The sequence below is a fragment of the Suncus etruscus genome, chromosome 15, assembly GCF_024139225.1.
Source record: "Suncus etruscus isolate mSunEtr1 chromosome 15, mSunEtr1.pri.cur, whole genome shotgun sequence".
In the NCBI taxonomy this organism is placed as follows: domain Eukaryota; kingdom Metazoa; phylum Chordata; class Mammalia; order Eulipotyphla; family Soricidae; genus Suncus; species Suncus etruscus.
The window spans coordinates 82,853,651-82,880,118 of NC_064862.1; the positions used below are offsets into that span (position 1 = coordinate 82,853,651).

The following is a 26,468-nucleotide window of genomic DNA, read 5'->3' on the forward strand; positions in this document are numbered from 1 at the left end:
CCCTCCCCACTGTCCTGTCTTTCCTCCCCAGCAGCTCAAAAAAGCCCCAAACATAGAAGCAGACTGGTTGGTAAGTGGGAAGTAAATGGGGGGGTCACTGACTATCGAAAGTGGATGCTGGTCAAGGGGTTGGGGATTGAGGTGTTGTATGCTTGAAACCTAATCATAAAGCACTGTATGATTTCACCGTGACTCAATAAAAAATTAAAAAACAGAAGTCCCAGAAGCCTGATGTCCTGTAGCCAGGGCCAGAACAATAATAAAAATGAAGGGCCTCACAGGAGGCCCACCTGGGTTTTGTTTGGTCTTGTTTTCTTTTTTGCTTTTTGTGCCACTCCTGGAGGCGCTCAGGGTTTGCTCTTGGCTCTACTCTCAGAAATCACTCCTGGAAGGCTCAGGGGACCATATGGAATGCCGGGGGATTGAACCCAGGTTCGTCCAGGGTCAGCAGCATGCAAGGCAAATGCCCTGCCGCTGTGCTATCGCTCTGGTCCCACAGACCCGAGTTTGATCCTCAGCATCCTATAAATAATCCTCCAAGTACTAGAGTCCCACCAGTAGCACAAAACCAGGAGTAACCCTTGAAAGGTGTAGGAAAAAAAATTCTGGGCCCGGAGAGATAGCACAGCAAGCCGGCAAGCAGCTGATCAAAGACCAAAGGTGGTTGGTTCGAATCCCAGTGTCCCATAGCCAGGAGCTATTTCTGAGCAGACAGCCAGGAGTAACCCCTGAGCACTGCCAGGTGTGGCCCAAAAACCAAAAAAGAAAAAAGAAAACAAATTCTGATACCAGAGATTACAGGATTTAAGGCACTTGCCTTGCTTGCCAGTGATCCAGGATCTATCCCAGCAGTAAGATAAGTACTCTGATAACTGAGATATGACCCAAACTCACCCCTCACACCACCCCAAACCCATCCCCAGACCACCACGTCGACATGGCCCAGTGTCTCACGCTCCACTTGGCTTCAGGACCTGAGGCTGTAAGCTCCCTGTTTTATAAAGTCCCTCCCCAGACCCGCAAACCTGGAGGATCCTACCACCTGGTAGCCATGCAGGGCGGTGTCTCCATCCGCCAAGCTCCACTCTACTTGTGAGTCAACGATCGCCCCCTCTGCACCCTCATCCCCGCTGAATCCACCACCCTCTCAGCAACTTGCCGCTCAGCAAGCAACTACCTGCACCAAGCTACTGAAATAAATACGATTGAATGTCGCTCTTCTCACACACACCCCAATATAAGAAACCGGAGCTGGGGGGAACACGGTAGCTACATTCGGGAATGTGCATTTAGTACAGTGGGGATATATGCACTGGGGTGAGGGCGTGCAGCCATCTGCAGGCGGGCCTGAGCGCTCGGGCTAAAGGCAAACGGGATCCCGGAGGCCGAGGCAGTCGGTGAGCAAGGAGCAGCAGTAGCAGGTTAGGCCTTCGCGCCACGGCGGGGTGTCAGGCCGAGTCTCCTGGCTTTCCTCCCGCTGGAGGGGCACGCTGGCCTGCTTTGATGTCACCCGCGGGCTCTTCTCGCTCTCCCGGTGCGGCTGGGCCATGGGGTCCGGGGGCACCTCCGCCAGTCTCGCGGAGGGCCTGGACGGCGAGGAGCGCACCGACTTGGACTCGAGCGCCCTGGAGACGGTGGGGGCGCGCCGGTTGGGCGTGGTCTCGAGAGCCCCGCCCCTTGACGGAGCGCGAAGTGGTGACGTCATCAGACTGCGTCAAGATGGCGGCGCCCATGGAGGTGGTCGTGTGCACCGATTCTTCCGCGCCGCTCTGGAGCTGCGTGGTGTGGGAGCTGCACTCGGGGGCGAACCTGCTCACGTACCGCGGCGGCCAGGCGGGACCCCGCGGCCTGGCGGTGCTCAACGGCGAGTACCTGCTGGCGGCGCAGCTGGGCAAGAACTACATCGGCGCCTGGGAGCTGCAGCGCAAGGTGCAACGGCTCCCCACCCTACCCCACCCCCCCCCGTGGGCCGGGCTCCCCGGGATGGTAGGGTCACCCGGGCCGGGGCGGGGATGGATGAGCCGGGAGCCGGGTCGTAGGGTTCGCGCGCCCCCAAACGGGAAGAAGGAGGAGGTGGTGGGCGCGCTTAACTGCGCGTGCGTGAGTGATTTGGCGCCTTGGGAGCCGTTAGTTGGAGGCGCGCAGGCGCTAGGAAAGTCTGGAAAAGCAGATTAGATTCGGGGAAAGCGAGAATGTTGCTTTTGGGCTTTCTGGTGGGCTAGGAGGGTGAAAGGACTCAGGCAACGCATGCATGCTGGATCCCTCTCCCCACGCCCAAATCAACCCTTTTGTGCCTTGGCATCGCCTGGGGCGAGTTTGGTCTGCTGCAGGAGTGAAGGCCAAGTGGCCACCAGGTGGGGGTTACAGCAGTCTGGTTTCACCACCTTCTGCAAACTGTGCTCTGATCCCCCTAGAATCCTTCATTGGCGCTTTCATTCATCCTAGATCCTTCATTGGCGCTTTTCTGTGACTCTTATAAGACTCTATATGTCCTGGTTTTACTCCCACCCCCAAACTCTGACCTGCTACTCCCTAAGCTTCTTGGTTCTGCCTGAGGCTCAGGCATGATGTCTGTGGTTTATCCCTCCAGGATCAGCTGCAGCAGAAGATTATGTGTCCTGGACCTGTCACCTGCCTGACCACATCCCCCAACGGCCTATACGTCTTGGCAGGCATTGCTGAGAGCATCTATCTGTGGGAGGTGAGAGAAGGAATCCCATGCTTCTGGAGCCCATAGACCATGAATGGGGGACACCCCTTCCCTTTTGTAGAGTGCGGGATCTGGGACCAGAGGACAGGTCGTAATGGGGCCAGGTATCCTTTTATTTACCTTCCAGCCTCCTGGTCTTACTTTAGGAATCTGTTCAGTTTGAGGGCCACACTCAGCAACAAGATTCAGATGTGACTCTATGTTTACCCAGTTGCTTCTGTGGTTTTCAGGGGTTGTGTGTGCTCTGGGGATCTAATCCTGGCTGCTCCTCTCTGCAAACACTGTAGGGTCTGGGTCCTGACAGTTTGGAGGGCACTTGCCTTGTCTCAGCCTACCCAGGTTTGATCTTTGTCACCACATAAGGGTCCCCTGAACCCCTTCAGGAGTGTTACTTGATTGCAAAGGTAGAAGTCAGTCCTGAGCAGCTGCAGGTGTGACCTAAAAACAAACCAACAACAACAAAAAGACTGAGCTCTGGGGCCAAAGCTATAGCATGGTAGGTAAGATGTTTGCCTTGCATGCAGCTGATCCAGGTCAGTCCCCATCATCCCATATGATCCCTTGACCCTGCAAGAGTAATATCTGAACACAACTAGGAGTAACCCCCTGAGCACCACCAGACCAAAAAAAAAAGTCCTGAGCTCAGTCCTTTGAGCTTTCTCCTGCTTGGTCTAGGGCAGTGGTTTGCAAGCTCTGGCTCGAGAGCCACATGCGGTTCTTTACACTTTGTTTTTATTTTTTTGGTTTTTTTGGGCCACGCCCATTTGATGCTCAGGGGTTACTCCTGGCTAAGCGCTCAGAAACTGCCCCTGGCTTGGGGGAACCATATGGGACGCGGGGGGAATTGAACCGCGGTTCTTCCTTGGCTAGCGCTTTCAAGGCAGACACCTTAATCTCTAGCGTCACCTCACCGGCTCCCCTTTACACTTTTTTTTTTTTTTTTGGTTTTTGGGCCACACCCGTTTGACGCTCAGGGGTTACTCCTGGCTAAGTGCTCAGAAATTGCCCCTGGCTTGGGGGGACCATATGGGACGCCGGGGGATCGAACCTCGGTCTGTTCCTTGTCTAGCGCTTACAAGGCAGACACCTTATCTCTAGCGCCACCTTCCTGGCCCCCCCTTTACACTTTTTAATGCGGCTCTTCTGTGTGCCAGGCGGCCACTCCAGGAGTCAGGACTCTGCTCCTAGCCTCTGTCAGTGCACACTCTGTGTGGCTCTCAAAATAAGTTTCAATTGTGGTTTTGGTGAGATTTGGCTCAGTTGAAAAAAAAGATTGCCCACCACTGGTCTAGGGATTTGAAAGACAGAAGTGATCCCAAAAAATGCCCTCCTGTTCCCCATGGATGTCACTGTCACTCTCATATGGATGTTTTGTTTTGTTTTGTTTTGTTTTTTTGGTTTTTTTTGGGCCACACCCTGTGACGCTCAGGGGTTACTCCTGGCTATGCGCTCAGAAGTTGCTCCTGGCTTCTTGGGGGACCATATGGGATGCCAGGGGATCGAACCGCGGTCCGTCCTAGGCTAGCGAAGGCAAGGCAGGCACCTTACCTCCAGCGCCACCGCCCGGCCCCTCATATGGATGTTTTGAAGCTCCCCTCTCCATGATGGGGACAGTGGCACTGGGCTGTTTAGGTGGTGAGTGGTCCAGCCATCTCATGGAATCCTGAGAAATTACCAGGAGGGGACGCCAGAGCCACTTTGTTTTTGGTTTGTATAGCAGGGGGGCATGCCTGGCATTTTTGAGTTAACTCTATACTCTGTACAGTACTCTGTGCATTATTCCTGGAAGTCTTAGAGTCTAGGGGTGATGGTATTATATGAGAAGTTGGGATCGAACCCTGGTTGACTACATATGAAGGACATGTCCTCTCTGCTATATCACCATTCTGGGACTGTCACAGCATCTGCACCTGCCTTGGCCTGGTCATAAAGCTCATACCTTAGCCTTATGACTGACCCAACCCTCACAAAACCATTAGGCCTTTGTGTGGCCATGGGGTTAAGAGAATGAGGCCGGGGCTGGAGAGATAGCATGGAGGTAAGGCGTTTGCCTTTCATGCGGGAGGTCATCGGTTCGAATCCCAGCGTCCCATATGGTCCTCCCGTGCCTGCCAGGAGCAATTTCTGAGCCTGGAGCCAGGAATAACCCCTGAGCACTGCCGGGTGTGACCCAAAAAAAACACAAAAAAAAAAAAAAAAAAAAAGAGAATGAGGCCAGGCCAGGAGTGAAAAGACAGCAGGGAGGATGTTCTTGTCCTCGGACAACTCAAGTTCGACCAGCACTGCCAGAAATAATCCCTGAGCATAGAAATAGGAGTCATCCCTGAGCACTGCTGGGTGTGGCCTCTCCCTCCAAAAAGAGAAAGAAACAGACCATGGGGTCAAATTGTATAGGATTACGGTGTTTGTTTTGCCTGTTCTGAGCCCAGTTCCATCCCTGGCATCCCATCGGTCCCCAGGAATGAACCCTTGGAGCAGAGCCACTAGAAAGCTCTGAGTATCGACAAGTGTGCCCCCCCCCAACAAAAAGGACCGATCTTGGCATTGGAGTAGGGAGGACCCTGTCCAGTCCTGGACACGTACAAGGGAACTGGCACCTCAGGAAAGCTGGACCTGTAGTTTGTAGTACCCCAGTTTCTTCCCATCCTGCTTTGCCGTCCCTTAAGATACAAGAGCCAATGGGGCCAGAGTGATGGCACAGTGGTGCTTTGCACAGGACTGACCACAGTTCAATTACTGAGCGCCACTGGGTGTGGCCCAAAAACAAAAAAAAGGGGCCAGAGCAGTGGCATGGAGCAGTAAGGCGTCTGCCTTGCTGGCGCTAGCCTAGAACGGACCACGGTTCGATCCCCTGGCGTCCCATATGATCCCCCAAGCCAGGAGTGATTTCTGAGCGCATATCCAGGAATAACCTCTGAGCATCACCGGGTGTGGCCCAAAAAAACGAAAAGATACAAGAGCCAAATTTGTGCTCCTTGGGAATGGGGCATGGTGCTCAGCAAAGGTCCCCCGTCCTATCCCAGCCCTGGCACCCTGAGTGCCTCCTAACCTCCCAGATGACCCCTTGGACCTGACTCATTATCCAAGACTCTGCTAAGCACCTGCTCCTGGGGTGGGGGCAGAGTGTACCCTAAACAGCATCTGTGCTCTCCCCAATCACAGGCCTGCCCCAGCACGATCCTCATCTGCTAGGCAGCATGATGGGACTGGGGTTGACTAGACCGCCCAGGTCTCCCCACTGACCATGCACTGCTTCCTCAGGTGTGCACGGGGAACCTGTTACTGATCCTGAATCGCCACTACCAGGATGTGTCCTGCCTGAAGTTCACGGGGGACAGCAGCTACTTCCTGTCGGGGGGCCAGGACTGCCTAGTCCTGGTGTGGGATCTGTTCAGGTGCCTCCGCTGAGCCTGGGTGGGGTTGGGGGCACATGGAAGGGGCTGGTGTTCCCTGAGAGGTGGGCAGCAGGCTGAAGGCTCAGGGATATCCCCTCCCCCACAGTGTGCTGCAGGTGGACCCAGCCCGGACCCCCGCCCCACGCTACGTCTGGTCTCGGCATACCCTCCCCATCACAGACCTCCATTGCGGCTTCGGGGGCCCCCTGTCACGGGTGGCCACGGCCTCCCTGGATCAGACAGTGAAGGTAGGTTATACCTGCGCACACACCCTGGGCTTGTCCCCCTCTGCGCTCAGCCACTAAATTAAAGGGATGGGCAGAAAGTTGTGACCAGCAGAGGGCACCCCTTCCGCTACCAGGTGTTCCTTGTCTATGGCCAGGACCACCCCACACAACTTCCAGTGTTTCTTAGAGTGATAGGACAGCAGGGAGAGCATTTGCCTTGTATACAGCTGGCACAGGTTTGATCCTTGGCACCCCATAGTATCTCCAAAGCCCACGAGGGGTCATTTCCTAAGTGCAGAGTCTGGCGTCAGCCCTGAGCACCAGAGTATGGTGCTCACCCAACACCCCAAATAAGACTAAAAGGTTTCCCAAAATAACTTACTTCAGCCAAGTGTCAGGGTCCCCAGCTCCCCCTGCAAAGTGTCCTCTGCGCCTCTTTGACCCTAGCTCTGGGAGATCTCCTCTGGTGACCTCCTCTTCTCCGTCTTCTTCGATGTGGCCATCTTGGCCGTGACTCTGGACCTGGCTGAGCACCACATGTTCTGTGGCGGCAGCGATGGCACCATCTTCCAGGTGGATCTGTGCACGTGGGTGAGTGCCTGGGGGTCACCCCACATACCCTCATTTGTTCCCCACTGTTTGCCCACACCTATCTTCCTGTCTGCCTCTTGGCCCGCAGCCTGGCCCTCGAGAGAAGAACTTCCCTCCAGATCAGGAAGGCAAAATCTTCAAAGGACACAGGTGCGTGGGGGAGCCAGGGGATGTGGGAGGGGAATCCTTCTGGCTTGGGGCTCACAGGCTCGCTGTGCCCAGGAATCAGGTGACGTGCCTTTCCGTGTCCGCGGATGGCTCAGTGCTGCTGTCTGGCTCGCAGGATGAGACGGTGCGTCTCTGGGATGTTCAGAGCAAGCAGTGCACACGCACGATGACCCTGAAAGGTATTGGGTTGGGGGGGCACCTCAGACCCAGAGGCAGGTGATAGCTCCAGGTGGAACCTGACCCCCATCCCCTGCCATCCTTGTGTGTCCCCACCCCAGGTCCGGTGACCAACGCCTGCATCATGCTGGCCCCCGCCAGCATGCTCAGCTCTGACTTCCGGCCCAGCCTGCCACTACCCCACTTCAACAAGCACCTGCTGGGCGCTGAACATGGGGACGAGCGGCAGCATGGGGGTCTCACACTGCGTCTGGGCCTGCACCAGCAGGTTCTGTACCCCCAACCTACCCCAGGACCCTTCCAGCAGCAGTGTAGTGCATCACCCTGGCCACCTCACTACAGCCTGATCTGTCTCTTCCTGTCCCCACAGCCCACCTCCACCCACCCATGTCTTCCACTCCCCACAGGCTCTCTGGGGGTCCCGGAGCATAGGGGAGCCCAGTGCTTCTAGGTGCCCCTTCCCTGGAAAACCCTTTTCCAACCCTGGCTTCCCTGTGAGGATGGCACAGCCCTGGGTGTTGCACATTGAAGGAACTATTCTCCCCAGTCACCCACAGCCTCTTCTGTTTTAGGGTTCTGAACCCAGCTACCTGGAGCGCACAGAGAAGCTGAACTCTGTTATGTGCAGTACCATGGAGAAGGTGGGTGGGGCCAGAGGCTTGGGGGTGGGGCAGAGTGCTGTGGGCGGGGCCAGGGTGAGACTGTTTCCTAGTGGGTGGGGCTTAGGGGACAGCAGCCCCATTCATTCATGGCAGAGCAGGGGACCCCTTTCTGCTCTGGAGCCTGCTCCCAATCGCCCCCAAACCTCCTTCTCCAGAGTGTCCTGGGCGGCCAGGACCAGCCGCGCATCCGAATGACGGAGCTGGAGGACGAGGTGAGGAATCTGCGCAAAATCAACAGGGATCTCTTTGACTTCTCCACCCGCATCATCACGCGGCCGGCCAAGTGAGCAGCTGCCGCCCCAGTGCTCTCGGATTTTGGTTATTTTCAAGTCGGGGTCACACTCCCAAAGGCGTTCAGGGAACAGTGTGGTGCCGGGGCTGGAACCCAGGGCTCCTGCTGCCTACCCCTGCCCTGTCCTGCCTGGCTTGGGTCTCTGTTCCAGCCACTCCGTTTGAACCCCAGGCTCAGCCTGCGGGTACTGTTGGTGCTATTTCTAAAAAAACACTCAAAATCCTCCTCTCTGACCTGTTGTGTGTAAGGGGACCTCCCAGACCCCACAACGGGTGCTGCCACCGCTAAACTGCTGGGTCTCCAGCTTTGGGGCTGCTTTGGGTGGGTGGGCTCGGGACAGCCTTGGCTGCTGACTGGGGTGGGGGGGGTCAGGAGATGGGGAGTGTGGTGGAAAGAACCAGGGGAGACCCCATCTTGGCAGTACCAGAAGACAGCTTCCTGGGGCTCCCCCCTATCAGGCTGAGCTCACCCTGCCCTGGGGACACAGCCGGCCAGTACCTGGAATCCAGCCCAGACGCGTGGGCCCAAGGCTGTCGGCAGAACCTTCCAGAAGGCTGCCCTGGACTGACAGCCCTGCTTAATGATCCAGAAAATCCCTGTGATTTAATGGGTATTGGAACAGCCTCTGCGAGTGCCCGCGCCAGCGCTGAGTTCATGCTTTTCTGCTGGTAGTCACCCCCTTCCTGGCCAGCTGGGTGCTGTTGCCGCACTGTTAAAGACTGCCTGGGCTGGCCACCTCCTAGTCCACTGTATACTACAGCCCCCCACATGCACCATTGGGGTCCAGCTGCTCTTTGATGCCAGGAAAGCGACCTAGGGTGGCAAGATAGGTCCTTGGGGGGGGTGGCGTCCCACTCCCCAGAGCACCCCTGCTGAGTCTGCATCAGTGACAGTCACCGTGGAGGGCAGAGGGAGACGGAAGTCTGGGAGGTGGCACGTCTGGTCACGTCCTGCCAACCTGGCAAGTTGCCAGGTTGAGGCAGACTAGCTGCTGCATCCAGTGGGAGGGGTGTCAGTTCCCCCACACTGACCTCCGGGGTCCCCAGTGGCCCTCAGCAACTGGGCACCTGACCGCCAAGCCTAGGGGCTTCTCAGTCTGACCCACCCTCGGACACCCCAAGAATCTGGGCAACGGGGCTGATGCAGATAGTCTGCAACCATGGCTGCGTGTCCTTGGGCCCCCTGTCCCTGGCCAGTTACCGTCCCTTCCCCCTTCTGGCACCTCCAAACACTGAGCAGGGGACCACGCCGCTGAGAGCCAGCTTGGTCCAAGGGCACCTGGCTGGCCTGGCGCAGACGTGCCTGGGCTCTGGCTGAGCTGGCAGCTACTCAAAGGGCACAGACAGACTCGGTCGGTGACGCGCTCACCTCAGTTACCTCAATGGGAGGGTGCAGAGGGGAAATTCCTGCAGTGGGTGGGGAAGAGTTCCAGGAGGGAGCAGAGGGGGAAGGGTCTGGAAACTGGGGAGGGGAGTCACCTAGGAGCTGTGAACTTAGACCTGGTTCAACTGAGGGGTCTGTGCACTTGACCGCAATCACCTCACCCTTGGGTAGGTGGGGGAACTGAGTCACGCTATTTTCAGGCAGCAGTTCCATTGTACCCCCCCCCTCGTGGGCCCTGGAAGAGGTGCTGACCTTTTGATATAGGGCTCAACTGCCCCACACCCACTGGACACGGGAATTTCCATGGCTAGTGGGATGATAATGCTGCCCAGACTGACCCCTCTTGTTTTAGGGAGTCCGTTTCCAGGTGTGGGATGGGTCTAAGCACCCCCATCCAAAGATGACCTTGTCACTCAGAACCACCCTACCTCCACAAAGAAAAGGGGGGGACGCTGAGAAGTAGCACAGCAGGTAGGACCTTTGCCTTGCATACGTCCTGCTGATCCCTGAAGGACCCGGGTTTGGTTCCCAGCATCCCTTATGTTCCCGAGGCTGCCAGGAGTGAATTCTGAGCGTAGAGCCTCCTGGCCGTGGTCTGTCACCTCCCTCCTCCACGGCGCTAGACCTCCCTCCTTGTACGTGGAGACTACCCCGTGCAGACTCAGTAGCTGGAACATGGCCGCGGGGGCCGCCTTGGTTTCCTGAACTCTGCACCGTGTGGGCAAAGGGCTGGGCACAGAACCTGGTGGGACTACAGGAGGTTCTGGATCAACAGCAGCACTCTTCAAAAAAGGTTTGTTCCCGCAGCTGTTGAAGCTTGAGGGCACTTGCTGTGTGAAAGGGAGGGGCTCCCACGAGCTAAGTGAAGAGATGCCCCTGGGTGGGGGAAAAGTTTGTAGAAACAAAATCTTGGGGTCCATGATGGGTAGGGTGTGGGTAACGACAGGGGTATGTGGGGATGTCCATTCCTGGAGAGAGATGGGAGTGTTTCTTAGAGGGTGCAGGACGCCTGGGGGCTGTTCTGTCCTCTTCTACAGAAACTTGGGGAGAGGGGCATTTAGTACTGGATCCCGCAGAGTGGACGGGAGTTCGCTGCACAACAGTTGCATGTGTGCAGACCAGCCATCTGGATTTTCACCAGCGATGCTTGCCTCAGTTTCCCCAGGGCGTCCGTTTGGATGCATCGTGGAGATGAGAATAGCCGCTGCGGACCAGGGAGTAGTAAGCTCCCAGCTCGCTTGTGCTTGGCTTCTCGGATGGAGGATTTGGGGACCCGCATAGGGGAGCACGTTGGAGATGTCTGTCCCTCCCTGGAGAGATAGATGTCTGACTCAGCAGCGGAGTCGGCTCCCTCGGAAGTGCGTTCCGGTCCCCATCCCCCGGATCCAGCGGGGGTGGAGGATCGCTCTGGCCCGTGGGGGCCCCCCGCGTGAGCCCGGGGCGGGCCGGGCCGGGATCCCGCCTCCCCGCACGGTCACACACACAGCGGCTCCTGCCCGCGCTGCGGGGCGCGCAAGTTGGAGATGGAGTTTGTGCGGACGCCGTGGCTCGGCCTGGCGCTGGCGCTGGCCCTGGCGCCCGGGCCCTCGGGGGGCCACCCGCAGCCGTGCGGCGTCCTGGCACGCCTGGGGGGCTCCCTGCGCCTGGGCGCCCTCCTGCCCCGCGCGCCCGCCGCCCGCGCCCGCGTCCGCGCCGCCCTGGCCCGGGCCGTCGTGGCGCCGCGCCTGCCGCACAACCTGAGCCTGGAGCTGGTGGCCGCCGCGCCGCCCGCCCGCGACCCCGCGTCGCTCGCCCGGGGCCTGTGCGGGGCGCTGGCCGAGCCGGGCGTGGCGGCGCTGCTCGCCTTCCCCGAGGCGCGCCCCGAATTGCTGCAGCTGCACTTCCTGGCGGCCGCCACCGAGACCCCCGTGCTCAGCGTGCTGCGGCGGGAGGCGCGCGCGCCCCTCGGCGCCCCGGTACGCGTGGACGCCCGGGGGTCGGACCTGGGGCACCGGGCGCGGGGCTCCGGGTGGCGGATGCCCCTGGGGTGCCAGAACACCTGGGTGGTTCTGGGTACCCACGGGAGACCCTGGAACCGCGGGGACAACACGCAACCCCAGGGTGGAAGTTTGCACCACGGGCGCAGGGATGGAGCCTGGGACCCCCGCAGGACGCCTCCAAGACTTGGGTGGCTGGGAACCCCCCAACGCATCCGAGCAGACAGACCCCCCCCCTCCTTCCCTGGTCCCCTCCACCTTGTTGCGCGGCCGCCTTTGCTCCTGTTGGCAAAGGCCACACTGGGCCGGGCGCTCGTTCCCCGTTGGGGGTACTTAGGGAGTTCGATTGGGGGACACCCCGCTTGCTTCCGCTCCCGAACTTAAGGCTTGCCCCTCCTCACCTCCATTCCTTGCGCCCCGGCTCCGTGTCCTTGGAGTTTTTCCTTCCACGCCATCACCCCGAGGGCCCGAATTTTGGATAAAATTTTTGGATGGAAAATGAGGGAGGAGGGAGGAAGAGAGAGAAGAAATTAAACATACAGGCTCTTGGGGACTCGCATATGCCAGGGAAAGGCGTCCCTTATTTCCAAAGGGGAACCTCCCCTCTGCTCCCCCAACTCCAGGAGCAGCTGGGATCACCCAAGCTGGGGGCCAGGGCGCTGCTGGGTGGGTGGGGGAAAGGTCCAAGGCCCAGCCCTGTCTCTCCTCCACACCTTCCCTTTCAGAGACGGGAGACCCTAACCCTTGGGACACGGGGTCCTCAAAGCGCCCGCCTTGTGCCCCCTCTGCCGGCACAAAACTCCGTGGTCCCAGATCTCCCTGGGCGAGATGCTCTAGTCTGGTAGCTAGAGCCAAACTCCAGTGTGTTGATGCCCTCTGCTGCCGCCGCTGGGAATTGTACTCAGAGGAGGTGGCAGGCACTGGCTTGCTAGACTACTAACCCCAAGAGCTGGGCCTGTACCCCAGCATTGAACTCCCGGGTCACCTTAGGTGTTCAACGAACCTTTTTCTCGTTTTAGCACGTTTAGAATAAACACAGGTGGGGCCGTTTACATAGTACAGTGCGAGTGGGTGGGTGCTTGCTTTGCATGTGAACAAGCTAGTTCCATCCCCAGCATCCCACAGGGTCCCCCAAGCACCACCAGGAGTGACTCTTGAGTACAGAGTTATGAGTCAGCCCTGAGCACTGCTGGTGTGTCCCCCTAAAAAGGAAGCACCCAGCTTCATTCAGCCCAACTGGTGGTTATTGGTCTCTCTTGGGGGGCTTCCCCAACAGGTGGGCTGGTGGGGGGGCAGGATCAGGATGAAGGGAGAGGCCAGAAGCTAGCAGAGTACAAAGGGGATCCTGTGACCTACCTGGGAGGACTAGGACTGCCTGCTAGAAGAGGAGCAAAATGGGCTGGGTTTAGAAGGATGTGTAGGAGTTGGCTGACATCTGAGGAGAAACTTATCCCAGCTGGAGAAGGTGAAAGCCATCCAAAATATGTGGGACCACCAGAATCTGGGCTGTGCTGATGCCAAAAGAGGTGACCAGTTCTAACAATGTCCTCTGCTCCCCAGACCCCGTTCCACTTGCAGCTGGACTGGGCCAGCCCCCTGGAGACACTACTGGACGTGCTTGTGTCGGTGTTGCGGGCACACACATGGGAGGACGTGGGCCTGGCGCTCTGTCGCATGCGGGACCCTGCGGGCCTGGTGGCCCTCTGGAAGAGCCGGGCGGGCCGGGCTCCGAAGCTCGTGGTAGACCTGAGTCGGCCGGACCCCGAGGACGATGAGGAGCTGCGGGCGCGTCTGGCCCCGCTGGGTTTGGTGCCCTCGGCGGTGCTTCTGGGCTGCGATGCCTCGCGAGCTCAGCAGGTGCTGCGGGCCGTGCCACCCGGCTCCCATTGGCTGCTGGGCACGCCGCTGCCCGCCCAAGCCCTGCCCACCGAGGGGCTGCCCCCGGGCTTGCTAGCTCTGGGCGAGGTGGAGCGGCCCCCGCTGGAGGCGGCCATCCAGGACGCCGTGGAGCTGGTGGGCCGGGCACTGGGCAGCGCAGCGCTCACCCAGCCCGAGCTCGCCCTTCTTCCAGCCACCGTGGACTGCTCCGACCTACCGCCCGAGGGGCCCGAATCCTCAGGTCGTTTGCTAGCACGGTGAGCTGGGAACTGGGAGCTGTGGCAAAGGCATCAGGGTCCCAATGGGGACACCTCTAGCCCAAGGGTGAGGTCATTTGGCCAGTGCCTGGCCCTATCGGTGGTGGCAACCCCACTAATGGAACTGGGGGTACAGGGCTTAAGAAAATGCCTTGGAAACAGCAGAAGGGCTGAGAAGGACTATTTGGGTTGGGTTTGGTTTTGAGGCCACACTCAGTGGTGCTCAGGGCCTATTCCTGGCTCTGCACTCAGGCTTATAGGATGGGGAATGAACACAGACTGGCCGCAAGTAAGGTAAATGCCCTCGCAGCTGTGATTATCCTCCAGTCCTGAGGTCATAAGACATGGAAGGAATGAAAGGGGGGGGGGGTTGTCTCAGCAGGTATGGCCTGGTCCTGAGTCTAGGAAGATCCCTGGGCTGCCATCCCTAGTGTCATACCCCCAATAAGAGCTAGTGGTGGGCATTGATTGATCTGCTTCTTGAGGCTAAAGCCCCTGCAGTCATAGTGGAGAAAACAAGTATCTTGGGGTCTCCAACATGTTATTTTTATCTTTTGGTTTGGGGGCCACACCTGGCAGTACTCAGGAGTTACTCCTGGCTCTGCACATAATAATCACTCTTGGTTGTTCAGGGGACCCTATGGGATGCCGGCTATCGAACCCAGGTAACAGTGCATGCAGGACCAGAACTCGCCCCGATGTCTTCTCTTTCCTGTTCCCCAAAATTCTAGAGTTTTTAAATGCTTTGGCGGGGAGGCATCTGGAGCCGGACTGAAAACAGATTTGCGGTGGGGGAAGCGGAGGGGCAGCTCCACCTGCTGCCTCAATTGTTTCGGGGGTATAGATAGGGTCTCCATGTGAATCTGGGTGATCAACCCGCTGCTTTTGGCCTGTGTTTCAATCACCACTTCTGGGGGTTAAGAACCCCATGGCCTGGGCCAGAGCAATAGTCCAGTGGAGAGGATGCTTGCCATCTACACAACCAACCCGGGTTCGATCCCCTGCATCCCATAGGGTCCCCTGAACCCTGCCAGCAAAGATCCCTGAGCCAAGAGGCAGGAGTCAGCCCTGATCCTTGCCGGGAAAGGCAAAACCAAAAACAAACGAAGCTGGCTTGGGCGTGGGGCCACCCAGAGGAGCCCCATCTGACTGCCACATTCCCATCCACTCTCAGGTTCCTGGCCAACACGACTTTCACGGGCCGCACGGGGCCTGTGTGGGTCACCCCCAGTTCCCAGGTGCACATGGCCCGGCGTTTCCAGGTGTGGAGCCTGCGCCAGGACCCGCGGGGCGCCCCGGCCTGGGCCACAGTGGGCAGCTGGCGTGATGGGCGTCTGGAGACGGAGCCAGGCGGTGCCCTGCGAGCTCCAGGGCCACCTCCGGGGGCCGGGGCGCGCCACAAGCTGCGCGTGGTGACGCTGGTGGAGCACCCATTCGTGTTCACCCGCGAGGCCGACGAGGACGGCCAGTGTCCAGCGGGCCTGCTGTGCCTGGACCCCGGGCCCGCCGACGGGGCGGCCCTGGACGCGCATTTCGCCGCACTGGCCAATGGCTCTGAGCCCCACGAGCTGCGCCGCTGCTGCTACGGCTACTGCATGGACTTGCTGCAGCAACTGGCCGAGGATGCGCCCTTCGACTTCGAGCTCTACATCGTGGGTGACGGCAAGTACGGGGCGTTGCTTGACGGCCGCTGGACCGGCCTGGTGGGCGACCTGCTGGCTGGCCGCGCGCACATGGCTGTCACCAGCTTCAGCATCAACTCGGCCCGCTCGCAGGTGGTGGACTTCACCAGCCCCTTCTTCTCCACCAGCCTGGGCATCCTGGTGCGCACCCGCGACACTGCCTCGCCCATTGGCGCCTTCATGTGGCCACTGCACTGGTCCATGTGGCTGGGCGTCTTCGCAGCCCTGCACCTCACCGCACTCTTTCTCACACTCTATGAGTGGCGGAGCCCCTACGGCCTTACACCCCGAGGCCGCAACCGGGGGACCGTGTTCTCCTACTCGTCTGCCCTCAACCTCTGCTACTCCATCCTCTTCGGCCGCACGGGTTCCAGTAAGACGCCCAAGTGCCCCACAGGCCGCCTGCTCATGAACCTCTGGGCCATCTTCTGCCTACTGGTGCTGTCCAGCTACACGGCTAACCTGGCCGCCGTCATGGTTGGGGACAAGACCTTCGAGGAGCTGTCGGGGATCCACGATCCCAAGGTGGGAGGTGTTGGAAGGGCTCTCGCTAGTCCAAGTTTGCAGGAAGTCAGCTTGAGGGGGCCCTAGGGGATAGGGGTGGTGTCAGAAAGCAGATGGGAGAGGGCAAGTTCAGAGAGGCCAGACTGGGGGCCAGAGAGATAGCATGGAGGTAGGGCATTTGCCTTGCATGCAGGATGACAAAAAGTGAGGCAGGCCAGGCTGAGAGGGGAAAAATGTTTGTAAAGGACTTATATATGTTTATATGCAGGAGGAGTGTGCGAGATTAAGTTACAGTCTGTGCAAAGAAAGGCCCAGGGGCAGCATCTGCGTGTGAGGGAAAGTGAGAAAATCACATGAAAGTCAAGGGAAGGGCAGATTCCAAAGCACTGCCCACCCCTCAAGACAACTTTCCCAGGGACCCCTGTAAGGTTGTGGGTTGTGCAGAGGTATGCCTCAGGTTATATTGTTCTGACCACACACCACAGTGCTCAGGGCTTGCTCCTGGCTGCATTCTAGGATGCTGAAGATCAAATCCAAGTCAGCTGTATGTGTGTGTGCCAGGCCTTAACCCCTACATTTGAGTTTGTTTGGGGACCACACCTAGAGTTGTTCAGGACCTGCTCCCAGAAGAGCAGGCTAAGTGAGTCCTGGCCACATGCAGGCCGCCTTCTAAATAAGGGAGTTTCCAGCTGCACAGGCTGAGCCAGTCTCCATAGGGCACTTCTGGGCCACTGTGCTGGGTGGCAGACAGTCCCTTGGGGGGATTCAGAGTGGCCACCATAGGAAGCAGAATTATGCCCAGCAGGATGAGCTCATGACCAGGCAGAGGACACTTGAGGACATCTGTGACTATGGGGACCAGGGAATCACATTTCTTGGGCCGAAGACATCCCCAGAGTAGAGAACTACAAGCTTGGAGGGAGAGGGGGGTCCTCCTGGGATACCACAAACGTGGCTGTGGTCCAGGTGGCCGCTGCTGGCAGAGGGATGACAGGATGGGGTCTGCCCGCAGCTGCACCACCCCTCTCAGGGCTTCCGCTTCGGCACGGTGTGGGAGAGCAGCGCCGAGGCCTACATCAAGAAGAGCTTCCCAGACATGCACGCGCTCATGCGGCGACACAGCGCACCCACCACACCAGACGGAGTGGCCATGCTCACGTGAGGAGTGGGGCTAAGTGGCAGGGGGCAGGACTTATAACCATGACATTGGTGCATGGATGGACCCTGACAGTGGGCGGAGCATAGGGAAGCAGGCCATGTATGGGCAGAATCTGCCAATGGAAGGTGGGACCTTCAGGCCAGCGGAGCTTGATGGGAGGCTGAACCTGCAAATGGGCAGACTAGCAGAAGGCAAGGCCTCTTAGTGGGTGGGGCCAGGCGCTAAGCAGGCAGAAACCAAAATACATTCTGCCTGGAAAAGGCAGACAGGGCTCACTGAAAGTGGGCTGCTGGCCCCACTCCCCGACTTGCAGGAGCGACCCCCCCAAACTCAACGCCTTCATCATGGACAAGTCGCTGCTGGATTACGAAGTGTCCATCGATCCCGACTGCAAGCTGCTGACCGTGGGCAAGCCGTTCGCCATAGAGGGTGCGGGCCTTGCTGAGTGCTCACTTCGCAGAGGGCTCACCCCATATCATCCGGGCCCTACCAACCACTCACCCCAATGCTGCGGAGCTCCCACCCCATTCCCATTTGGGCTCCGCGGAGCACAAGTGCACGATGACCCAGCCTGAGTCCTGGTTCCCTCACCGCAGGCTACGGCATCGGTCTCCCCCAGAATTCGCCCCTCACCTCCAACCTGTCCAAGTTCATCAGCCTCTACAAGTCCTCAGGCTTCATCGACCTGCTGCACGACAAGTGGTACAAGATGGTGCCGTGCGGGAAGCGGGCCATCGCTGTGACAGAGGTGGGCGGGCCCTGGGGTGTCAAGGGGCGAGGCGTGTGGGTCCCTGAGCCTGAGTGGGCCCTGTGTTGTCCTCACACGAGTTCCTGGTGTGCTCTTATGCACTCCTCTTATCCTACAGAGCCCTAGTCCCGATGCCACTTCCTGTCAGCCCCTCAGGCTTGTTGAGGGTGAAAGGCTGACGCTTGTGTCCCCCTGCAGACCCTCCAGATGGGCATCTACCACGTCTCAGGGCTCTTCGTGCTCCTCTGCCTGGGCCTGGGCAGCGCCCTGCTGGGCCTGCTGGGGGAGCACGTGTTCTTCCGCCTGGTGCTGCCGCGTATGCGCAGGGGCAACAAGCTGCACTATTGGCTGCACACCAGCCAGGTGAGGGGCACAAGGCCCGGGGAAGGTGGGCTTCAATCAGCAGCACCCCGAGCCAGCCGTACCTGAACCCATCCTGGTCTGGCTTCTAGAGAATCCACCGAGCCCTCAACCCTGAGCCGCCTGAAGGGCAGGAAGAGCCTCAATCCAGGTAAGGGTCAAGAGGGTTGGGGGTGCAGAGGGTGTGGGTGTGGGTGGTGCCTGACCCCATCTAAGGCAAAAGATAAGGGTAGGGCTGGCCATGCTGGGGGTGAAGGGGCGCATCACCCCGCCCACACATACCCCCAGGCCCCCCGAAGAACAGCAAGAGGACACTCCGGCGGTCAGCACAGGTGCGCGGGGCTGGAGCCGGGTGCGCCGGACCGTGGTGCGGGAGCGACGGGTTCGCTTCCTGTTGGAGCAGCCTGCGGATGCCCCAGCCATCGAGGAGGACAAGGACGCCGAGGTGGAGGCAGCCTCAGAGCCTGAGGCTGGGCTGGGGCCAGCGGGCCCCGAGCGTCTCTGCTCCAACGGCCGCCCACCGGCTGGGCGCCACCGCGAGTTGCAGGAGCTGGAGCAGCGCATCGAGGGCGCACGCGAGCGGCTCCGCCAGGCCCTGCTGCGGCGTGGGGAGCTTCTGGCTCAACTCCGGGACCGGCCACCTCGGCTGCTCCGAGCCTGCACTGGCGGCGCCACCCCCGAGACAGCGCGGTGACACCCCGTGACACCCCTCCGCCCGCGACCCCATACAACCATGCAGAGGCGGTCGGTGGGCGCTGTCCACGACAGTTTATTCTCTATACAAACACAATTGTACACTGCAATTAAATAGAATGGAATGGGCTCGTCTGCACTCCTCACCCAGGGATGGGGATCCTGGGGCCCGCCCTGTCCCTGCCCCGGGACCCCAGCCCTGGGGCGAACACACTCTCAGGGGGCGGGGCGTGGAGAAGGCACTGCGCACGCGGAAGGAGCACCAGCCGAGCTGGCCGGGAAGCTTTGGGGGCCCGGCCGGGGATTCAACTTGCTCGGGCTCGCCCGGCTCTGCAACTGGGGGCAGCCCAGTCGGCTTCACCAAGCCTTCTAGAACCTCCCACGGAGACAACCCTACCAGCCTTCCTGCCAGGCTCTTACCCGATGCCTCTGCACCAACTGATTGGGGGTGATCAGGAACAGGTGCAGGCAGACCCCCCCAGATGGGGGGAGATGCCACTTCCCCCAGCCCACCTGGTATCCCTGTGGGCTCCCGAGTCCCGGAGCCAATAGGGGATAACTTCCCCACCCTGCAGGTGCCCCGTGGCCAAACACAGGTGGCTGGGGGTTCGACTCTGGGCTGTCTCAGGACCCCATCTCCGAAGGGGCATCTGCCGGGGTCAGAGCTGTTGGTCTGGGTGCACTCACCCCAGCAGCTGGGGGCACAGTGTCAAGTGCCGGAGAATCACTGGGGACACTGTCTGGGGGCGCACGAGGGAGCCCTCCTGTAGGGTTCAGGGCGGTGGCCCCTCGCCGGTCCAGGAGGGAGGCACTCAGGCCAGACAGAAAGGAGGCGTCTGTGATGATGGCTGCCGTCTCCGCCATCCAGCCTAGGTCACCGCTGGCCGCTGCTGCCACCGAAGCTGCTGCTGCCACCAGGGAACTAGGGGCCTCCGCCAGGGTCCCTGGACCCCCACCAGCACCTGGGCCCAGGGCAGATGGCTGCCCGAGGTTGGGGCTGGAGGCCGGGGCCCCACTGTTGTTGTTTAGGTCATCGGGCAGGGCGGTGGCGGGCCCTGGACCCAGCGGGGGCGCCTGGAGCAGCATCTCCTGGATGCGCAGCTGCTGCAGGATGGCTGGCAGCTCGTAGTGGTGGAAGAAATAGAGCATGGAATGCTGGAGGGGTGGGGTGGCAGGCGAAGCCAGCGTCAGGGCCAGGAGCCAGTAGAACCCTACCTGGCCAAGCCCGGGTCTGGCATGCTTACCTGGGTGAAGAGCCAGGAGGTGAGCAGGGCCAGGCTGCTATACTGCCCGTTGAAGCGGTAATGGTACGCATAGAAGGCGAAGTGGTACAGGTAGAAAAAGCTGTGCCGAGACACGGGCCAGGTCAGGGCATGAGCCAGGAATGTATGTGCCTGGCCCGAGTGCATATGCCAGCATCCCTGGGGCCCACGAGGAGCTGCATTCTGATGGGGCACCCCACAAACAGGAAAGGGGCCTGCAGGGAGCCCTGCCTGGTCTCCCCAAGCACCCTGTCAGGGATGCAGATCCCTCAGGCCCTGCTAATGCCCACTGTGCCCGGGGCCACCCCCCAACTCCTCTCACCGCAGCCAGTGCCTCTTGCTGGTGTTGGTGTGGCAGCAGATGGCATCGTACTGGTCGGCCAGCCACACGATGAGGATGATGTAGAAGGCCGTGGTGGTGTCGTTGAAGAACTCAGACATGATGGCCTCCATCCCTGCAGGCAGGCACAGGGCCGAGGGCTGGTGTAGAGGCAAGGCCCGGGGCAAGCGGGGCAGGGGGCACAGGCAGGCAGGCAGGCGGGCAGGCAGGGGCCTCACCAACGAGAGCCAGGATGACAGTCAGCAGGGGCGCTGCAGGGAAGGCGATGGCCATGTTCATCTCCAGCATCTGCAGCAGGTCCACTGCGGGCAGAGGGTGGCAGGCGGGCGGGCAGACCGATGGCGGTGCCAAGCGCCAGGGTGGGGAGGGGCGGGCAGGGGGCCTGGGGGTCCAGGAAGTGGGTGGGGAGACCCTTGCCTTCCCCCCACGCGGGCCGGAGGGGAAACTCACCAATGAAGACGAAGATCTGGTGGTGGGAGTAGCGCAGTAGCATGGACACGCTCAGGGTCTGCAAGAAACAGGGTGAGGTGGGGCGCTGGGAGGGGGGAACAGGGTAGAGGGTGCTGTGGGTGGGGTGAGACAGGGAGCAGAGGAACCTGAATAGGTAGGAAACTGGGTGGGGAGGGCGGTACCGGAAAGGGCACTATAGGGACAGGGCAGGATACTTAGTGGACAGGAGGAGAGGCTGAAGGCTAGACAGAAGGCAAAGCAGTGTGCTGATTGGGTGGGATGGAAGGCTGGAGGCGGGGTGGAGAACAGAGCCTAGCTGATGTGATGGGGTGTGAGGTGGGCGGGGCCTCCCTCCCTGCCCTTCCCACTCACAAAGATGACCATGATAACGAAGGCGGCCAAGTAGGAGGTGCGCGCCATCCACATGCTTACGAAGCGGTAGTGCTCCCCAGACACCACGTTCCGCAGGAAGCCTGGAGGGATTGGGGAGGTGTGGGGTGAGCACCCTCGGAGCGTAGCCCGGCTGGGCCAACCCTGCCCCGGGATTTGGTGGCAGGGGGCATACCCTTGCTCTCCTCGTTCTCAGCCAGGCCCTTCACACTGGACATAAGAATGTCGTCGTAGCCCAGGAACTCGGCCAGCAGCAGGCGGCTGAAGCGGTCCCCGAAGCACTGGTCCCGGGTGGGGTCTACAAGCAGGCCCGTGGTGGGGTGGCGGCAAGAGTTGGCAGGGGCGCCCCATGTTCTGGGCCTAAAGCCTGCCCCCCCTCCCCTCCTGCTGCTGAGACTCACCCAGCGTGACCACCATGACGGGGATGCTGAGACGCTGCCGGGTGGCCTGCGAGAGGCGGAGGAAGCCGTACTCCAGCGAGTACTCCACGATATACTCGTCCTGTGGCCACACTGCAGGTGGAGGGTCAGACTGCTCAGCAGGGGGGCCCCAGGTCTAAGGTGGGGGGGAGAGGGAGGCCTCTTCAGGCACACACCTTTGCTGGGCGTCTCGGTGAAAGAGAAGTCCTGGCTGTCGTTGGCATCGGCCTCCCCAGGCAGGGGAAAGACTTTAGGCTCAATGTCCAGCTCCAGCTAGCAAGGGAGTGGGGGACAGGGTCAGCAGCTGTGGGCACAGGTCATAACCTTTGACCTCAGGCTAGGCATTCCCATATCCCAAAGGGGCGCACCTTGAAGGAGCTGTTGGCAAACATCTCCACTGTGAGCTCCTCCTCCTCATCTTCCAGCTCCAGGCCCGGCTCCACGGTCAGCCCAGGGAAGCTAGTGCGGGCAGTGCCATCACAGAACTGCAGGAAGACTGGTGCGCGGCTGGAGTTGGGGCGCACCTCCACACGCAGGACACCCTCTCGGGGCCACTGCTCCCGCACATGCTCCAGGCAGTTGACGGGCGAGCGGGAGAAGACGATGTGGATGTAGGCCAGCACAAAGAGCACGAACAAGGCCTGTGGGAGGAGTGGGTAATGAGGGCCCGCCCCATGCCCCCCCACCCCCCTGCACCCTGGAGCTGGGATGCCATGGGCTCAGCTGTCCTCAGGACGCCCCTGACCTCAGCAGCTAAAAACAGCTTTCTCTGCCGGCCAGGCAAGCCCAGGGCCCCAAGTGGCTGGCAGGGTCCCAGCCAAGGACCTTCCAACTTCCCAAAAAATGGGGGCAACTGGGGCCAGAGAGACAGGACAGTGGATAGGGAGCTTGCCTTGCCCATGGCCAACCGGGATTTGATCCCTGGAACCCCATTGGGTCCCCTGAGCCTGCCAAGTGATATCTGAACATAGAGCCAGGAGTAATCCCTGAACACCACCGGGTGTGGCCCAAAAACTAAATTAAAAAAATTGGGGCAGCTGAGATTCCTACAGGACCAACCCACAGCACGGAATCACTGCTGTGTGTGGAATGGGCCACTTCAAATCATGTATGCTTATAGCCCCCCTCCCTCCCTGAGCCCCAGTCAATCACTTTCTCGAGATGTCCCATCAAGTGTCACAGACACAGCCTGGACTTGCTGAATCCACCTTTTTTACCTTTTTTTTTGCTGAGCTCTCACCTCCCAGCATGAGCCAGCCAGGGGGGACTCTGACACATGAGCACATAGCTCCCCTCGGCCTACCTGATGCAGTCAGGGCCAAACACCCTCACAGCCCCTAGACAACTGCAACCCTTTCAGGGCTGCTTGGAAACATGCAGGGTCGATGCCGAACCGTGCAAATTCAAGAGCATTCTGGGAGTTCCTAGGGCTTAGCCAGGTTAGGACAACAAACTGCCAGCCTCCATCCTGCCCAGGCCAACAGAGCTGTGATGAGGGGGTCCCCCCACAGGGAGCTAGGTAAGTGCCTAGATCTAGCTTTTCCTGTAGAGATTGGCAGCTTCTCCAACCACAGCTACCACCAAGGCCCACACCTACAAATCCCTAATCTGAGTTACCTCCAGTCTTCTCAGGTTCCCTAAACTCTATTTCCTGTTTGCAGAACAAAGTGCTTGGGGGTGGGTGGGAGGAGCCAAGATCTAAGTAGAAACAGATCTGTAGGCCCCACCCAGGCTCAGACAGCCCCTTGGAATGCAGTGAGGCCCATTGCCTAGCAGGATCCATGCCCAGGACTAGCTACTCTGCAATAGCCTCAAGTGTGTCAAGCCATCAGGAGTGCTGATGTGTGTGTGTGGGGGGGTCCCCCTCCCAAGGCCAGATAGTTCAGCAGATGGGCTACGGGTAGCCCAGTTGGTGTGAGGGTCTCATCCTGAAGGGCAAAAGGGTGGAGAGTCCAGGTTCCATGGCCGGTGGCCCTCACCAGGCAGGCAGGCAGGCCTTGTAGAGAAGGGTGAGTTCTATCCTGCAATGAGGGCCTCAGTTTCCTCATCAGATTTCTGCCCATCTGCCCCTTCCAACCTATCAGTGGCCACAAGAGCAAGCCTGGCAGCAGTCAAGGGCACATAGACCCTGTTCCAGTTCTCTGAGGACCTTCCATGTCTGACCAAGCCACAGGTTCCCCCCCGTGGGCCTGAGCTCCCAACAAAACCCCCACAGCTTTGCAGTCTGTTCAGCTGAAGTTCCCCCCGCCCCTAAAAGGAGTGATCCTGAGAGGTGCCTGTATCTTCTCACTGCATCCCTCCACAGGCACACATGGCTCCCAGTCTCCGCACTGGTCAAGGTGCCAGGGAGGTCGCCCAGGGGTGACAGTGCCACAGGACCCAGAGTGTAGAGTCCACAGGCGGCGGCTGCCCGCCAATGCGACAAAAACTGGCCCTTCTCAAGGGCTCCTGCCACTGCACTGGACCCTGGGCCCCTGAGAATATCGGGAGGAGAATCTGCGGAAACCAGACAGGGGCCCTGAGTCTGCAGATAGGAGAGAAGTGGGGCGGGCAGGAAGCAAAGGGCAGAGCTTTCTGGAACTCACAGCAGCCTCAGACCCCCACTACGCTCCCTCTAAAGCTTAACTCAGGGCCTTGGGGTTCATCCAGAGCTCAGGGGTGGGGCAGGCACAGGAGACCCACCAAGGCCAGCACCCAGAGCTATCCCATACAGGATGGGGAGCCCTTGGCAAGGCTGAGCCCAGGTGGCCACACCAGCTGTCCAGGGAAGGATACTGTGGGTTGCATTCCCACTCGAAGTAACAGGAGCTCCCAGCTCCTCTGAGCACCCAAGAAACAAGCCCAACAATCTCCGTACCTGGAGAGACAGACACTCAGCCCACCTCAGGATGGTCCAAGGAAGCGGAAACTTCCCCAGAGGAGAGGTATTTACACCCAAGTCAGACTGTCCAGTAGTGTGACCCCATTCCCCACACTCCACAACTAGGCAAGGACAGAGCCACCCTGGCACTTTCTGAAACAGAAACAGCCACCTGCCCCCTTCACTGGGGAACTCTGAACCCCCCTCGCCTTTCCCTTCTCTTAACTCCTCAAAAAGGAGTAGACATCTGCTTCCTGGGAACCAGGCCAAAACCCCTCGGACATGCCTACTGGGAAGACTTCCTCTCCCCTAACCCCCTCCCCCGTGAAACTGGACACAGGGAGCACCGACTTTGCAGCTGCAGCACAGTGGGGTGACCTCGGCTAGGTCACATGTTCTAGGAAGGTTCCTAAGAGGGAGCCCTGGAGTGGGTTCAGGCCAAGAAGGAGGTATGCAGGGTACAGAAATGGGGGACCCAAGTGAAGGAATTGTCACCAAGTTTTCGCAGTGGGTGGTCAGGGAGGGGCGTGTCTGGAATCTGCCCGTGATGCCCTCAAGCCCCACACAACAGGAATGGGGTTCAGAAGAGTGGGGGAAACTGTCTGAAGCTTGCATTAGACCCGGAGTTGAGCCAAGAGAGGGGTGGGGCCCTGATCCCGTGGAGATGGGGATCCGGGAACAGGGGTGAGAGTACATGAAGAAATCGGGGTCAGGAGCCACGGAGGGCACTGCGGAGGGCACTGCGTGTCTCGGGGCTTCTGCAGGGGGTCTGGGGAAAGTGGGGGGTCTCGGGGGTCGGTCGCAGACCCCAGAAGTGGACGGATGATCCCCATTGGCTCGGGCGGCCTCCGCAGGTGGGAGGGACTCGCGCCCGGGTACCATCATCGGGGCCCCCCGAGTCAGAGGTGGAGGGGACCCCGGTCGCTGGGGGCCGGGGTCAGAGGTCAAAGGTCAGGGGTCGGGTCACCTTGAGCAACACGAAGAACTCGAAGAGGCGGCGGAAGGCGGGTGGGAAGAGGCGCGAGTAGGTGACAGCCATCTTGAAAAACAGCGCGTGGAACAGCCGGTCGCGCACGTTGATGAGCGGGTTGGGGTTCAGGTTGGGGGTGCGGGGCCCGCGCGCGGGGACGGCCCCGCCGCCGTTGGGCCCAGGGCCTGGGGCCCCGGGCGCCGCGTGCTCCGACATGCCGCCCGGCGTCGCCCCCTTAACGGCCCGAGGGTCCCCGAGGGCGCCGCCCCGCTGCCATGGGCTGTGCTCGCCGCCGCAGCTCCGGCTCCTACGGACGCGCGAAGCCCGCGGCCGCCATCTTCCGCCTCCGCGTCCGCCGCGGCCTCGGCGCCAGCGAGTCCCGGCCGGCCAGAGCGGCCCTGCGCACGCGCGCCGCGGGGAACGCTGGGATGCGGCGCCGGTCCGGCCTAGAGGCCTCGCGCGTCATCGGCGGGCGCCCCGCCCACTTTATTTGCATATGCGCCCCGCCCAACGCCTGCGATTGGTGGTAGGAATCAATCAGATTTGTTGTTGTTGTTGTTATTTTGTTTTGCTTTTGGGGTCACACCCGGCAGCGCTCAGGGTTTACTCCTGGCTCTATGCTCAGAAATCGCTCCTGGCAGGTTGGGGGACCATATGAGATGCTGGGATTCAAATCACCGACCTTCTGCATGCAAAGCATAGGCCTTACCTCCATGCCATCTCTCTGGCCCCTTCTTTTTGGGGAGGCACACCAGGCTTATTCTGTTTCCCCAGAGATCACTCCTGACAGGCCTGAGGGAGTGGGGGCTTGCTTTGTGGAATGGTAGAGATTGAAGGCCCTAACTGCTATATTCTTGGGCCCCAAGAATTTTCTAAGCCATGACCCTTTACTTAAACTCTCTAGGACAGTGGAAG

At 60.0% G+C, this 26,468-nt stretch overlaps 3 protein-coding genes across 3 annotated transcripts; 2 read left to right on the plus strand and 1 right to left on the minus strand.

Moving 5' to 3' along the window:
* Positions 1-1,719: 1,719 nt before the first annotated feature.
* WDR18 (WD repeat domain 18) lies at positions 1,720-8,442 on the plus strand. The gene is made up of 10 exons (XM_049789049.1): positions 1,720-1,929; positions 2,591-2,701; positions 5,972-6,105; positions 6,212-6,353; positions 6,780-6,923; positions 7,012-7,073; positions 7,146-7,270; positions 7,370-7,536; positions 7,841-7,909; positions 8,086-8,442. The coding sequence occupies exons 1-10, from the start codon at positions 1,720-1,722 to the stop codon at positions 8,215-8,217; spliced, it is 1,296 nt and encodes a 431-aa protein (XP_049645006.1). The 3' UTR covers positions 8,218-8,442.
* Positions 8,443-11,128: 2,686 nt separating this feature from the next.
* On the plus strand, positions 11,129-18,991 carry GRIN3B (glutamate ionotropic receptor NMDA type subunit 3B). Its single transcript, XM_049789054.1, has 9 exons — positions 11,129-11,560; positions 13,142-13,716; positions 14,891-15,923; positions 16,915-17,060; positions 17,375-17,490; positions 17,658-17,809; positions 18,008-18,172; positions 18,262-18,320; positions 18,458-18,991. Exons 1-9 carry the CDS (start codon positions 11,129-11,131, stop codon positions 18,861-18,863), a joined length of 3,084 nt encoding a protein of 1,027 aa, XP_049645011.1. The 3' UTR covers positions 18,864-18,991.
* Positions 18,992-19,335: 344 nt separating this feature from the next.
* Positions 19,336-25,770, minus strand: TMEM259 (transmembrane protein 259). The gene is made up of 11 exons (XM_049789048.1): positions 25,551-25,770; positions 22,092-22,364; positions 21,900-21,996; positions 21,706-21,816; positions 21,480-21,602; positions 21,287-21,387; positions 20,915-20,972; positions 20,683-20,766; positions 20,447-20,579; positions 20,107-20,206; positions 19,336-20,017 (listed from the first exon to the last, which is right to left on the minus strand). The coding sequence occupies exons 1-11, from the start codon at positions 25,767-25,769 to the stop codon at positions 19,487-19,489; spliced, it is 1,830 nt and encodes a 609-aa protein (XP_049645005.1). The 5' UTR covers position 25,770; the 3' UTR covers positions 19,336-19,486.
* Positions 25,771-26,468: the final 698 nt, after the last annotated feature.